This window comes from Tursiops truncatus, chromosome 15 (assembly GCF_011762595.2).
Source record: "Tursiops truncatus isolate mTurTru1 chromosome 15, mTurTru1.mat.Y, whole genome shotgun sequence".
NCBI lineage: Eukaryota > Metazoa > Chordata > Mammalia > Artiodactyla > Delphinidae > Tursiops > Tursiops truncatus.
Window position 1 is genome coordinate 25409733 of NC_047048.1, and position 13930 is coordinate 25423662.

The 13930-nt window shown below is 52.7% G+C and overlaps 2 protein-coding genes across 12 annotated transcripts in view; one reads left to right on the forward strand and one right to left on the reverse strand.

Moving 5' to 3' along the window:
- MYH11 (myosin heavy chain 11) overlaps nt 1–13930 on the forward strand; it is a 123287-nt gene that overhangs the window by 102878 nt on the left and 6479 nt on the right. For all 6 annotated transcript variants that reach the window (XM_073792269.1, XM_033840759.2, XM_073792272.1 and 3 more), the window contains 14 exons: nt 411–555; nt 3524–3730; nt 5241–5345; nt 5434–5586; nt 5809–6057; nt 7579–7791; nt 8127–8339; nt 8556–8717; nt 9115–9243; nt 9545–9633; nt 10058–10181; nt 10799–11007; nt 11930–12038; nt 12116–12288. In XM_073792269.1, the coding sequence (XP_073648370.1) occupies nt 411–555; nt 3524–3730; nt 5241–5345; nt 5434–5586; nt 5809–6057; nt 7579–7791; nt 8127–8339; nt 8556–8717; nt 9115–9243; nt 9545–9633; nt 10058–10181; nt 10799–11007; nt 11930–12038; nt 12116–12288 (2280 nt within the window). The remainder of the gene's footprint in view (nt 1–410; nt 556–3523; nt 3731–5240; nt 5346–5433; nt 5587–5808; nt 6058–7578; nt 7792–8126; nt 8340–8555; nt 8718–9114; nt 9244–9544; nt 9634–10057; nt 10182–10798; nt 11008–11929; nt 12039–12115; nt 12289–13930) is intronic.
- Nucleotides 3889–13930, reverse strand: part of NDE1 (nudE neurodevelopment protein 1) — a 52895-nt gene continuing 42853 nt past the window's right edge. For all 6 annotated transcript variants that reach the window (XR_012326098.1, XR_004522218.2, XR_012326097.1 and 3 more), the window contains one exon: nt 3889–6027. The gene's annotated coding sequence lies outside the window, so the exon portion shown is untranslated. The remainder of the gene's footprint in view (nt 6028–13930) is intronic.

Sequence of the window (13930 nt, forward strand, 5' to 3'; positions counted from 1 at the left end):
GCTTACTTTCTTAGCTTTAGGTTCCTCATCTATAAAATAGAAACGATGATATTCTTGCCTCTTAGGGTCACTCTGAATATTATATGAGATGAACTTAGGTCAGGGCCTGGCATATTGTGCATGCTCAGTAAATAAGAACTAATGTTAATATTTACGGTACAGTTTGCAATTCACTTTGCATTCTTCCAACAATATCATGTGCTGTATTTTGTGTATTTTGTGTATTTGTTTGCCAGCCCTGGGAGATTCTGGGCAGGTAGCATGCTCCTCGTTTTGAGGAAATTCCAGGTCCAGAGAGGTTAGGTGACTCCCCCAAGGTCACCCGGGAGAGCGCTCGTTCTTCTGCACAGTACTGTCTGAGGTGAACCGCTGTCTCCTCCACCGCCAGCCACTGTATTCTTCCTGTCCAGGGCCAAGAGGGAGCAGGAGGTGTCGATACTGAAGAAGGCCCTGGACGAGGAGACTCGGTCCCACGAGGCCCAGGTGCAGGAGATGAGGCAGAAGCACACGCAGGCCGTGGAGGAGCTCACTGAGCAGCTGGAGCAGTTCAAGAGGGTGAGTTGCGATGCTTTTTTTGTGACAACAAAATATCAAGAACAATATGTCAACAGCTTCAAATAACTACATACCAGTGTCTATACTGAGACCAATAACAAGCTACAACAATTCGAATGAGAGTGATGACAGCCAGCATTTATTAAGTGCTTACTGTATATTCTGCTGATTAATCTTCACAACCACCCACTGGGATAGGTACAATGAAGCTCAGTTTACACATGAAGGAACTGAGGTCCAGAGCACCTAGAGGTCACACAGCTAGTCAGCGAGCGCCCAAGCAGTCTGGCTCTGGGCCCACTTCTTAGCCTCTCCAGGGTAGGGTCTACTATACGCTGCTCTTATGGATAAGCAAAGTTTAGCACAACTTCTGGGAAGGTAGCAACACTGAGAACCTTCTAGCCATCTTCATTTCTCTGCAGATCAGAAGAAGACTATCATTATTTGATTTGAGTAGCAAGACAGCTCTCCCTGCTGTAGTTTTTTTTTTTTAATTAATTAATTTATTTTGGCTGTGTTGGGTTTTCGTTGCTGTGCGCGGGCTTTCTCTAGTTGCGGCAAGCGGGGGCTACTCCTCGTTGCGGTGCGCGGGCTTCTCATTAGGGTGGCTTCTCTTGTTGCAGAGCATGGGATTTAGGCTCATGGGCTCTAGAGCGCAAGCTCAGTAGTTGTGGTGCACGGGCTTAGTTGCTCCATGGCATGTGGGATCTTCCCGGACCAGGGCTCCAACACGTGTCCCCTGCATTGGCAGGCAGATTCTTAACCAGTGCACCACCAGGGAAGTCCGCAGGTGTAGTTTGAGAATGGCTAGATCTAATCTTTCTTTCTCCCATGGTTGGCTACTTGGGGTATATGGGACTTGAGACAGTTAAATAGCTCTACTCTGAATCCTTCGTATCGGGAACTTTCTCTCCCTTTGGAGAATTTCCTTGTATTTCCTTCCCAGGAGGGAATTTTTTTAGCTTACGACATCCTGCCAGGTTGCTTCCCTAAGAGTCTGAATTATACCATCCTCAGCGCTACGGCTTCCCCCCTGCACTTTCTAGATTAAATGGCTGTTGCGTTACCTAAAAATTGTTGGAGTTTGCATTTGTTTCTATCGCCAATCAAAGTAAATGTTCTTCTATGAGCTGGTTCACCACCGGTTCTATCAGAATCTCAGAATTTTCCCGTACATTTAAATAACGCCAGCAATCCCTCATACGGCACTGTTTATATGCCACTGTTCCAAAGTTTTACGGACACTGACTCATTTAATTTCACTCGTGACCTTTGCTAAAATGCAAATCTCCAGGCCCCACGCTGAAACGTGCTGTGCCAGACTGAACACCCCTCATGCTCCAAATGGAGAAAAGGACGCCTGTTCATGTCCCCTTGTCACTTGTGACATGGGGTCTGAATATGAATCTTCAGCATTCTGTCCGTTCTTTATATGTGTTGGATAAATAAGACCTTGCTAATTTTATCTACAACATGTATTTCCCCTTTTAATTGTCTTCCCTTTTTTATGTTCAGAAGTTATTTTTTATTGTGATAGCATCTGAACCCAAATGGGCTCTTCCCACCTTCTGAATAGTAAGGCCTCCAGACAGTGGTAAGGTGTGTGTGTCCCTCTTACTCTGTGTTTGGAAGAGTGGGGCCTGGAAAGGTAACTGACCAGCACCGAGCCAGGTGGCTGTCAGAGGTGAGCAGGGGCTGGAAGCCACACCCCGGATTCACAGCCTGGCCTCTTTGGAAAGACTCAGTTGTTCACGCCACCAGCAGACAGCATCCACGTCTGACCTGTATAAGAAAGAAGAGCCTGGGAACGCCTGTCCACCATCTCAGGAGCATTGAAAAAGAGGACTATTTGACCTCTAGCAACTTTTCAGATTGTTGGGAAAAAGTTGTAACATCATTCCTATCTTGAATCCCCTTACAAGTGTATAGCGTTGCCACCATTCTGGGAAAAAGGTTTTTGGGGAGCCCAGATCCCGTGAGGTCCCCCAGGGTCCTTGCTCATCAATCTGCACTATTACCCTAAGAGGCACTTTGTCCCTGTCTGAGGTCCCAGCAGCTCTTAGTCACACCTGGAGCAGAGGAATGGCTTCTGAGGCTGCCTGGACACTGCACAGCACCTTCCTGGGGCTGAGGATGAGCCCACTGTTGCTTCCTCTGCTCTTGAGACCCACACTTCTCTCTTGCTTCTTTCCTCCTCCCTACAGCCCTGGGAGAAGGCTCCTCCCTTCTTCTGCTTTTTCCCAAAATACTTTTTTTCTTGGAGAAACTCATGCACCTACATGAGCTAGTTAGATAAAATAACTTTCTCTAAACTTTCACAGAAATGGCAGTGTACATTCAATGATAAATCTGATGGACAATAGGGAATGGTGGGGACTGGGGCCAAGTGGAGTGTGATTGCCCTATTTACAGGGCTGGCTGCTATGTAGATCCAGCTGACTGTTACCTTGGAGGAAGGCAAGACCTCTGTTTCCAGATCTTTAGTTTGTTTTTTTGAAAGTCAGACTTACAGAGGTATATGCAGCAAAATTCACCAATTTTAAATGTATAGTTCAATAATTTTGACAAATGTATTCATTAGTGTAACCACCACCTAGCCATGAAATAGAACATTTGATTTTTAAAAAGAGAAGCTGGGAATCCAGATTTTTATGTGGTATTTCTTAATTAAAATGTTAAAAGGTACTGCATGGATTAAACAGGACAGGATGGCAGGATTGATGCAGCCCAGGGGATGCCAGTTTGCAACCTCTGAGCTTTAGGAAAATGGAATCCAAAAAGTCTTACTGGTGATTGTGTGTTCTTCACTGTGTCGTGTCCCTCCCCTGAGGCAGGGGGCACAGGTCCCTGGACTTACTGAGGGAGGGGAAAGGAAAGAGAAAGAACCCCCGACAGCACAGGTCCCTATCTTAAATGCTCACTCAGCCACGGCTGTAACACCTTCCCTCCCCTCTGCCTCTCTGGCCAGGCCAAGGCCAACCTGGACAAGAACAAGCAGGCGCTGGAGAAAGAGAACGCAGACCTGGCTGGAGAGCTGCGTGTCCTGAGCCAAGCCAAGCAGGAGGTGGAGCACAAGAAGAAGAAGCTGGAGGTGCAGCTGCAGGAGCTGCAGTCCAAGTGCAGCGATGGGGAACGGGCCCGGGCCGAGCTCAATGACAAGGTCCACAAACTGCAGGTGAGGCAGGCTTCGCTGGGACCGACCCTTGAGGAATGAGGCTCTTCCGGGTAACAAAGCCTCTCTCGTGGCAAAGCAAGTCCGTTTCCTCTAGTTACATTCCTTGGGGAGATGAGGTGGTCGCCCTATTCAATTTAATGTTTAAAAACTCTCTTCCACTCATTCAGTGAGTATTTATTGAGTGCCTGCTGTATGCCAGGCACCATGTTTAATCCTGAGATACAAGAGCAAGGAAGCAGACAGACACTGTCCCTGCCCCAGGAGAACTCCAGACTAGTGGAGGGTAAGACGTTAATAACCACATAAATGAATGTAAAATGATGCTGGAAAGCAGAGGCATATAATGCAATAAGTGTAAATAATATGGGTGCCTGGGCTGCAGGAGGAGGGGTCAGGAAAGGCTTCCCTAAGATGTATAGTCTGACAGGTAAGAAGTCTATCTACTTATAGGCAGAGGGAGCAGCATGTGTAAAGGCCCGGCAGCAAGTGGGAAATTAGAAGAGATCACGTAAGGCCAGTAGAGCTAGATGCCGAATGGAAGGGGAAATGTGGCACAAAATAGGATTGGAGAGGTAGGTTGTGGCCGGAGGACACAGGGCCTTCAAGGCCCCATTATATGTATGTTGGTCTTTACTCTGAGTGATGGGAAACCACTGATGGGTTTTAAGCTGAAGAATGACATGGTCTGGTTTTCTTTGGTCTTAATTAGCTTTGAATAGACATTTGGCCTGACCTGCCATTCGTGGGATATGGCCCCACCTCTGATAAAGATTTAATGCACCTAGAGCCTGGGATGAGGGTGCAGGGCAGCGTTAAGTATGAATTTTTCCACATGCAGTTGGGCACAGGGGTTTTGCTATCCTAAGACAAGCAACGTCCTGAAGGAGTGGAGTCAAGATCATTTACATCCTTACTGTAAATGGGAAGAGAACAGATGGTGTGCAGGTATCTCCGAAAGGACTTGCTCAGAGATACCAGCTCCTGGAGTAAAAGGCAGAGGAAAGTTAGAAGGCTTTTACCTTTAGTGTCTGCGTCTTTGGTTTTGCCACAAGGGTCAGTGAAAGGGCAAAGAGCAGGGGTGAAAAAGAGGGGTGGTAGGGACAGGACCCCTGGAAGTGGAAGTGCCACCTGCAGTCCCTTCCCCCACTTTAGGGAGTGAGTGAGCCCAGAACATTGTTCAGTGTCTGGAGCCTCAGACCTGCTGCTTCATCTTTGTCAACCTTGGCAAGGATCCAGGATCCATTTAGAGGGATCAGGGCCCAGTCAGCACAGTCTAACTACAGTCTAACAGGGCTCTAACAGGGTCCTAGAACCAGAGTCTACAGCCAGAGATTGCAACTTGTACGTGATGTGCTTCCCTGGGGGGGCATGGAGTGACCATGACCAGGCCGCCTAGCTCATGGGTATTTTGCAGTGGATACCCCAAGGCCTACCACTGAGTACAAAGGGCTCCTCTTAATGAGGATCCTGTTCTAGAGGTTCCGACTAACCAGTCTCTTGGCACCCTCAGAATGAAGTTGAGAGTGTCACGGGGCTGCTCAACGAGGCAGAGGGGAAGGCCATCAAACTGGCCAAGGACGTGGCATCCCTTGGGTCCCAGCTCCAGGACACCCAGGTGGGTATCGTGCCACATCAGCCAGAGGCACCTGGGGTACGACCTTCCTGGGGGTGGGCCGCTAGACTTCCATGTGTCATTTCCATAGGAGCTGCTTCAAGAAGAAACCCGGCAGAAGCTCAATGTGTCCACCAAGCTGCGCCAGCTGGAGGATGAGAAGAACAGCCTACAGGACCAGCTGGATGAGGAGATGGAGGCCAAGCAGAACCTGGAGCGCCACATCTCCACTCTGAACATCCAGGTGCCCCTGCATGTCCTTGCGTTTCTGGGCCTGAGCCCTTAAGGGTAGATCAGTGGCTCCGATGTGATTGTGGTAGAATGGTGGCGCCATTTTGATTGGCTCGCTGGCTCCCCCTGCTGTTGCGTTTCTTCAATGAGTCGGTGGTCTTTGCTTCTCAGGGGCACAGGGATGGGAATCCCTCACCACCCTCCTCTCACCCCACCCTGGACACTGCCATTTCAGCTCTCCGATTCGAAGAAGAAACTGCAGGACTTTGCCAGCACCGTGGAATCCCTGGAAGAGGGCAAGAAGAGGTTCCAGAAGGAAATTGAAGGCCTCACCCAGCAGTACGAAGAGAAGGCAGCTGCTTATGACAAACTGGAAAAGACCAAGAACAGGCTTCAGCAAGAGCTGGACGACCTGGTCGTTGATTTGGACAACCAGCGGCAACTGGTGTCCAACCTGGAAAAGAAGCAGAAGAAGTTTGATCAGGTAGGGGCTAGAGGGCCCTCCACTCTGCTCATGGACCCTGGCTGGGGGGAATCGGGTCTGCAAAGTATCCAGTGTGGCTGCTGCGTGTGTGTCAGCATCCCATCCAGGCTTTGCTGGATGCGATGGAAGCCTAGCCTGCTCTGTGTGAAACAGTAGTTAGGGCTTCTTGGTCAGAGGGAGGAGAGTGGCAAAGCCTCAGTGACTGTGACTTTCCGGGTCCCACCACCATAAGGGCCATCTAGAAACCCAGTCATGCCTTGGGCTCTAGCCCTGATAAGGAACGAGGTTTACTGATTTTATTACTAAGCGAGTATTTACTGAGTGCCTGCTGAGATTTCCAAGTAATTTAAAGGATCTACCCTTGAAATACCACTGTTCCCTAACATTTCATCACAGAGAGTCTTGAGCACACAGCAAAGCGGAAAGCACTATACCGTGAACACCTGTACACCACCACCTGGCTTCAATCATTAATGCTTCACCACGCAGACTTTATCACACACTATTTATAAGGGTGTATTGCATCTGTCATTTATATCTTTTGGATGCATTTCAAAGCAAATTACAGACATCTGTACATCTCCCCTTGATACCTCAGCATTGCATATAAAAACTAGGGTTCATTTTTTAAAGTATTTTTTCTTCCCTTGAATACATACAATGAAATGTGTAAATCTTAAGCATACACTCACTGAGTTCTGATAAATGCATACACCTGTATGACCCAAACCCCGAAATACCAACTTTTAATATATGTTACTCAGATTTAGTAAATATGATTTGGTTTACAAGTGACTTGGGATTTATTCCAAAATTCAGTTTTGGGATTGTACTTTGGGATTCTTCCCTCTTCTACCAACCATCCCTTCCCTGTGCTGACAGCTTGTCCTCATTGCTTCTAATCTGCGGTCTCATTACCTGGCCCAGGGTCTGAGGCTGCTTTATTATTTTCCTGTCGCAAACAGTGGAGAGTTTTTGTGTTGACTGCTGTTTGGGAGTCCCTGTTACTTGCCTGTCTTTGTGGAATTCTGGCAGTCTGGGTTTTGGATGTTACAGCGTGTACTGCTCTCTCTTTCAAAAGCTGAGATTAACGTCGGTATGGTGTGTTCTTGGAACTGCTTCTCCAGGCAGAGGGGGAACTATGTGCAGATCCATCCACCACTCACCATTGCCCTACCGCAGCTCATAGGCTACTCTTGTGAGCGAGCGACTGTGGCCATGAAACAAAAGAATAATTGGACTCTAGGAGGATTAAATGTCACCCTGACCTCGGTCACAGCACATTCTAACCAACATGGGCAGCGTCAGTGACTTCCAAGCACAGAGATTCAGCGGATGCTGGCTCTGCAGAAGGTTGACCTCGAAGTCGGGGAGCAGTCTTATTATAAACTGTTTGCTTAGACACCTGACTTCCTTCCACCTGCACCAGGACACAAGGCTTCTTACCCATATTTGCAGTTCAATGCAGCCGACCCTCAGGCATGCCTAGAGCTCACCTCTGGGTCTTCTGCTGTGTTGCAGTTGTTGGCTGAGGAGAAAAACATCTCTTCCAAATATGCGGATGAAAGGGACAGAGCCGAGGCAGAAGCCAGGGAGAAGGAAACCAAGGCCCTGTCGCTGGCACGGGCCCTTGAGGAGGCCTTAGAAGCCAAAGAGGAGCTTGAGAGGACCAACAAAATGCTCAAAGCTGAGATGGAGGATCTGGTTAGCTCCAAGGACGACGTGGGCAAGAACGTAAGTGGCTCTTCATCATCTTTGCTTGTCTACGTTTCACCCACCCACTCTCTGTGCTATTTATCAGTCCACGGGGGAAGGAGGGGGCTCCATGCCTCCTTCATGCTAAGGAATACTCAGGAATTGGAAGGAGTCCCTCAGGCTGATGCAAAGAAGGGGCCTGGTTGAGAACTGCATTTGGGGGTGGGTTCTGAGTCAAGGGTTCCGAGAGGATGGCTCTGGTCTGGACTCCTGGTCATGCATCTTGAGAGTGGCAAAAGCCATCTCCCTGACCTTGATGAGCTGTCCCTGGGGGCTGCCCGACCATCTTCATGACGTCGACCCTTACGTAAAAGGTCCATGAGCTGGAGAAGTCCAAGCGAGCCCTGGAAACCCAGATGGAGGAGATGAAGACCCAGCTGGAAGAGCTCGAGGATGAGCTGCAGGCGACAGAAGATGCCAAGCTGAGGCTGGAGGTCAACATGCAGGCCCTGAAGGGCCAGTTCGAGCGGGATCTCCAGGCCCGGGATGAGCAGAATGAAGAAAAGAGGAGGCAGCTCCAGAGGCAGGTAATCTGTGAGGAGGAAGGAAAGGGGGGAAGGGGAGGTGGGGCGGCCTGCTTCCTTCCTCCCACCTCCACTTCCTGGCTTCATGGAGACTCTGATCTCTCACCTTTGACCTGGGGATGAGAAACCCACCTTGCAGGTGGTTATGCAAACCTGGGCGCTGGGAAGGGATCCTAGGGGCGGCCTTGCCCGGCAGCGCACGTCTCTCTCCTTGCTCAGCTTCACGAGTACGAGACGGAACTGGAAGACGAGAGAAAGCAACGTGCCCTGGCAGTGGCGGCCAAGAAGAAGCTGGAAGGGGACCTGAAGGACCTGGAGCTGCAGGCCGACTCGGCCATCAAGGGGAGAGAGGAAGCTATCAAGCAGCTGCGAAAACTGCAGGTGGGTGACGCCCCAAGGGCCAGGCGCGCGGGGGAAGCCAGGTCAGCAGCAGTGGGAGGACACAGGCCTCCCTCTGTCGCCAGTGCCTGGTCACCTGGTGCTTTTCCATCACCCTTTAGCTTTGGGGGCTGTTTCCTGCCCTGGGGAAACATCAAGGGGGGGCAACATTTGGGGGGGCAACATCAGGCATTTGGCTGCGGCCCCCAGATCTCAGCACCGCTTCTTAGGTCTGCGGAGCCCATCCAGAACCGTGCCCCAGGCAGCCACCTGGCCACGTGAGGCTGAGGGCTCTGCAGTCAATCGTGGGAAATCCTAGGGTCGGCACAGAAAGGTAATTTGGGCAGCAGGACTCGGTGAGTAAGGACCTCTTAGCTGGTCCCGCCTGTTGACCACGCAGGCTCAGATGAAGGACTTCCAGAGAGAGCTGGAAGACGCCCGCAACGCCCGGGATGAGATCTTTGCCACGGCCAAAGAGAATGAGAAGAAGGCCAAGAGCTTGGAGGCAGACCTCATGCAGCTACAGGAGGTAAAGGCTTCTTCTCGCTGCGAGAGCCCTGATGGGGATGCCGTGATAGCAGCCCCGGGCACCCCCAGCTTGTGCACCCTCGTCCAGCATTCCACACGGGTGGGCCCCATAGCGAGGGTGGGGAAAGACACAGGGTTTCCTCCCTGATGGATCTGCAGGCCTCCCCCTGAACTCAGAGGAGGCCGAGCCATTTTAGAGACGGCTGGGGGCCAGGTGACAGGAACGGGGTGGATTCTCGGGTGGGCTCAGCCCTTTCCGGGCAGACAGCAGGTTTCCTTGCTCCCCACCTGCCACCGTCCAGGATCTAGCCGCGGCCGAGAGGGCTCGCAAGCAGGCAGACCTGGAGAAGGAGGAGCTGGCTGAGGAACTGGCCAGCAGCGTGTCTGGAAGGTATGAGCCTCGTGGGGAGAAGGGGGTCCCTAGACTCAGATGATGAGGGAGAGGCAGTCAGAGGAGAGTCTCCTGGACCCCATTTAATGCTGAAAATGATAGAACGTTCAGCTGAGCTTATGACAGGGGTCATGGGGTTCTCCACCCTATTTGAGGGTGTAGCCAGTTTCACTCATTCGGCATGGCGGGGACAGGGAATCTGGGGACGTCGGGGAGGAGGGAATTGATCCTCATCCCAGGCCTGGCTTTGCTGACACCAATTGGCTCCCCACTTCCTGCTATGTACCTTTGGACAAGCCTCTAAGCCTCTCTGAACCTCAGTTATAAAAGGCGGCAACCCTGAGGCATCGCTTCTCCAAGAGAGGAAGCTCTCTAAGCCTCTGAGTGGAGGCTGGAGGCCCCAGAGCGGCTGCCTTTCCCTTAGGAACGCGCTGCAGGACGAGAAGCGCCGCCTGGAAGCCCGCATCTCGCAGCTGGAGGAGGAGCTGGAGGAAGAGCAAGGCAACATGGAGGCCATGAGTGACCGAGTCCGGAAGGCCACACAGCAGGTGAGGCCGGGGCGGCCAGGAACAGGGCAGCACATGCCTCAGATCCGCCCCGTCCCAAGCCTCACACGGCTTCAGGACAGGCTCCTGTGTGCCAGGCCCCGGTGGGGGTGGACGAGAATGCGAAGGCGGGAGAGTAGGGACCCAGCACGTCTGCTCCCGAGCGTCCACTCCCTCCCCTTCCGGTCACACCAGCACCCCGCCTGCAGCACCTCCTTTGGTGGCTCCCTCCAGTAGACGATGCTCACCCACAAGGGCCTTGGCGGTCTCCTTCCTGCTCTTTCCTCAGCCCCCACCTTACAACAGTGAGCACTCAGTGACGTCACTGAGCGCCAGCTCCATGATGGGCGCTGGGGACCCATCGTGTGACCTGGGCGCCTGGGTGGCACCGGGATGCTTTTCCTGGAAGAGCTGCCTCTTGAGCTGGGTCTTCAAGGATGGCCAAGAAAGAGCTGGCTGCTGGAGGGGAAGGAGGAGGGCTTCTGGGTGCTCCAGCTCCAGGGACCTGCGCAGAGGCCAACGAAGGCTGGGGGCTGCGGGGCGGGGGGAGCCGTTCATCTCAGTGCACCGTCTGGCACTTCCCAAGCCCTCCACCTGGTGACCTTCACCCTCCTCCCCAGGCCGAGCAGCTCAACAATGAGCTGGCCACGGAGCGCAGCACGGCCCAGAAGAATGAAAGTGCGCGGCAGCAGCTTGAGCGCCAGAACAAGGAGCTGCGGAGCAAGCTGCAGGAGATGGAGGGGGCAGTCAAGTCCAAGTTCAAGTCCACCATTGCGGCTCTGGAGGCCAAGATCGCACAACTAGAGGAGCAGGTCGAGCAGGAGGCCAGGTACGGTGGGACCAGTGCCCGAACGACAGCCGGCTTGCCAGTGAGTGGCGGGGATGTCGGGGGTCAGTCAGCCTCTCTGGGCATCATTTCTGGCTGAGAAATCAGCTCAGTGGTACCTGCGCTGCAGCTGTGTTGGGAGAACTGAGTAAGAACATAGGAAGGTGCTGTGCCCTAGCCTGGCCTGGAGTAAGCCTCTGAGACATTAGCTGCTCTAAGCAGCATGACTCTTCAGTGATGTCAGCCAGACTTCCCAGGAGCTCATGTCACTTTGCCTAACGTTGTGTCTGCAGGATGTCACATTAATGGGTACACAAAACATCCAAATCATCAGCCCACAGACACATGGGAAGGCTTCTCACTTAAGTACGGTCCCTGAGCTGTAAGGTCACAGCACATTCATGACCATCAGATAGGGTCGGGATCCTTGCACTGTTTTTGCTTTCGGTGGTGGCTTTACGGATAACTCACATACCACACAGTTCACACATTTAAAGTGTACAGTTCAGTGGCTTTCAGTGTACAATTCATAGGCGCACGCTCACCAAAGTCAACTGCAGAACGCTGTCATCACCAATAAGCAGCCCTGTATCCTTAACCATCACCGTCTATTTCCCATCCCCAGCCAACCACTGATTTAATTTCTGTCTCTGTTGTCTATTCTGGACATTTCGTCAAGTGGGATCATACATCACGAGGCCTTTTGTGACTGGCTTCTTTCACGGAGCATGTTTGCAAGGCTCCCCCATGCTGTAGCCGACGTCAGCACTTCATTCCTTTTCATGGACGAACATTATTCTCAGGATGAGCCCTGATTTGGGCTCAGGAAAAGTGCCCACCGTGGGCCATGCTGGTCTGGTTTACACACCGACTGCTAGGGAGGCCCTCCCCATCCGAAACATCCCCACTCCCCCTGTGTGTGCAGAGAGAAACAGGCGGCCACCAAGTCGCTGAAGCAGAAGGACAAGAAGCTGAAGGAGGCCCTGCTGCAGGTGGAAGACGAGCGCAAAATGGCAGAGCAGTACAAGGAGCAGGTAACCCTGCCCCGCCCCCTCCCAGCCCCACAAGCCCTGCCACAGACCCCCCTGACCCTCGGGCCTCTCCTTGACAGGCTGAGAAAGGAAACACGAGGGTCAAGCAACTCAAGAGGCAGCTGGAGGAGGCGGAGGAAGAGTCCCAGCGCATCAACGCCAACCGCAGGAAGCTGCAGCGGGAGCTGGATGAGGCCACAGAGAGCAACGAGGCCATGGGCCGCGAGGTGACGGCGCTCAAGAGCAAGCTCAGGTGAGGGACCAGCCCCGGGGGCCTCATCTCATGGGCTGGCTGCACGGGTCGGCCTGAAGCCTCCACAGTGGTTCAGAGCCCCTTTCCCCAAAGCCCTCGTGGCTTTCCGGCTCAGCATCACGTATGCAGCACCATCGTGTGCTGGACGTGGGCGGGGCCCAGATCACAGGGGCCCTCCCTCTGAGCAGCACCCCTTCTGTCCTAACAACCGCTCCCATCCCATCCTCCAGGTGAGGAGGAGGAGGCGGCAGTACCTCCATCTCCTGAGACCTTTCTTCGCTGTGTCATCAACAGCTGCAGAATCCCTTCTCCCTTAACCTCTTTTCTGGACTTTCTCTTCCCCACCTTTCCCTGACTCGGCGTTTCTCTGCACTACTGCCATTCAGGGCTGAATAATTCTTTATCATGGGCTGCCCTGTGCACTGTAGGATGTTAAGCAGCATCCTTGGCCTCCAGCCACTAGATGCAGTGGCACTTCCCCCAGCGTCCCCCGGGGGGGCCAGCACCCACAGTTGAGACCCTCTGCCGTAAGTGGACTGCGGTTGTTTTCTCTCCCACACCCCTGAACCTCCGAGCCTGAAGGGGGTGGATGCTCCCCCGCTCCTCAGGGCTCCTTCCCATCCCCTTGTCCACCTGGTTCCCTGAAGGTTTGAGCTCCGTGCTTCCTATCACACTCGCTCACACCCCACAGCAGGTGGGTGATCCAGCCTCTCAAGTCCACGACCTTCTCTCCTCCAGGACCCTGCCACTCCCCAGGCATTCCCAGTAACTCTCAGCCCTAATGTGACCATCAAGCACCCATCATCTGCCTGCCACCACGTTTCTTTAGCTCACTCCCTCTGTCTCCGCCGGGGTCTCCAACCCCTCAGCTCATCCTCTCATCCTCTCGCAGCCCCACCGACTCCATGGTTATGGTCGGCCTCTCCCACATCCTCCACACTCTGGTCTCCCCTCCTGCTGTGTTCTGCTGACTTGGTTAAAACACAAGCCAAATTAAGCCCAACTGCCAACCTTCTGCAGCTCAAAGCAGTGTGGAAAAGCAAACAGGTGTGCTGCCACTTCCGCTGGAAACTCTAAGTGGCGGAACCAAGCCGACCTCACTTAGTGCTGCCTGGACTTTGGCCTCCCCTTCCTCTCAGTCCCCGCCTCCTCTCACCCTCCCCCATCCTCTCAGCCCTCCCCACTTAGGCATCTGCTTTTCACTCTCCCTAAACTTACTATCCCTGTCATCCTCACTCAGCTGATGACTTTACTTCCTGTTTAATGGAAAAATGGAAACTATCATGAAGTATAGACAAGCCCCCACTTCCCTATCGACACACCTCCCTACATCTATGCTCATTTCCTCTGTTTTTTCCCATTTCTGTGCTCAACTGTCCAGCACCAACTGAGGTCCACCCCACCATCAGACCCACCCCCCATCTTGTTTAACTGAGGACGTTGTTCCTGAAAGTCCTACCCTTCTCCCTTGTGATATGTTCTCTCTCACTGAGTCATTCCATTAGGTGAACAAACCTAATCCCCCTTCCCTGCTGTTACCACAAAACTCTAACTCAGTGGTCAGTCCTCAGTCCTCACCTGACTCAGCAGCATATGCTATAGCCCATCGCTCCTCTTTACTGGGCCTCCCAGATACCACCCT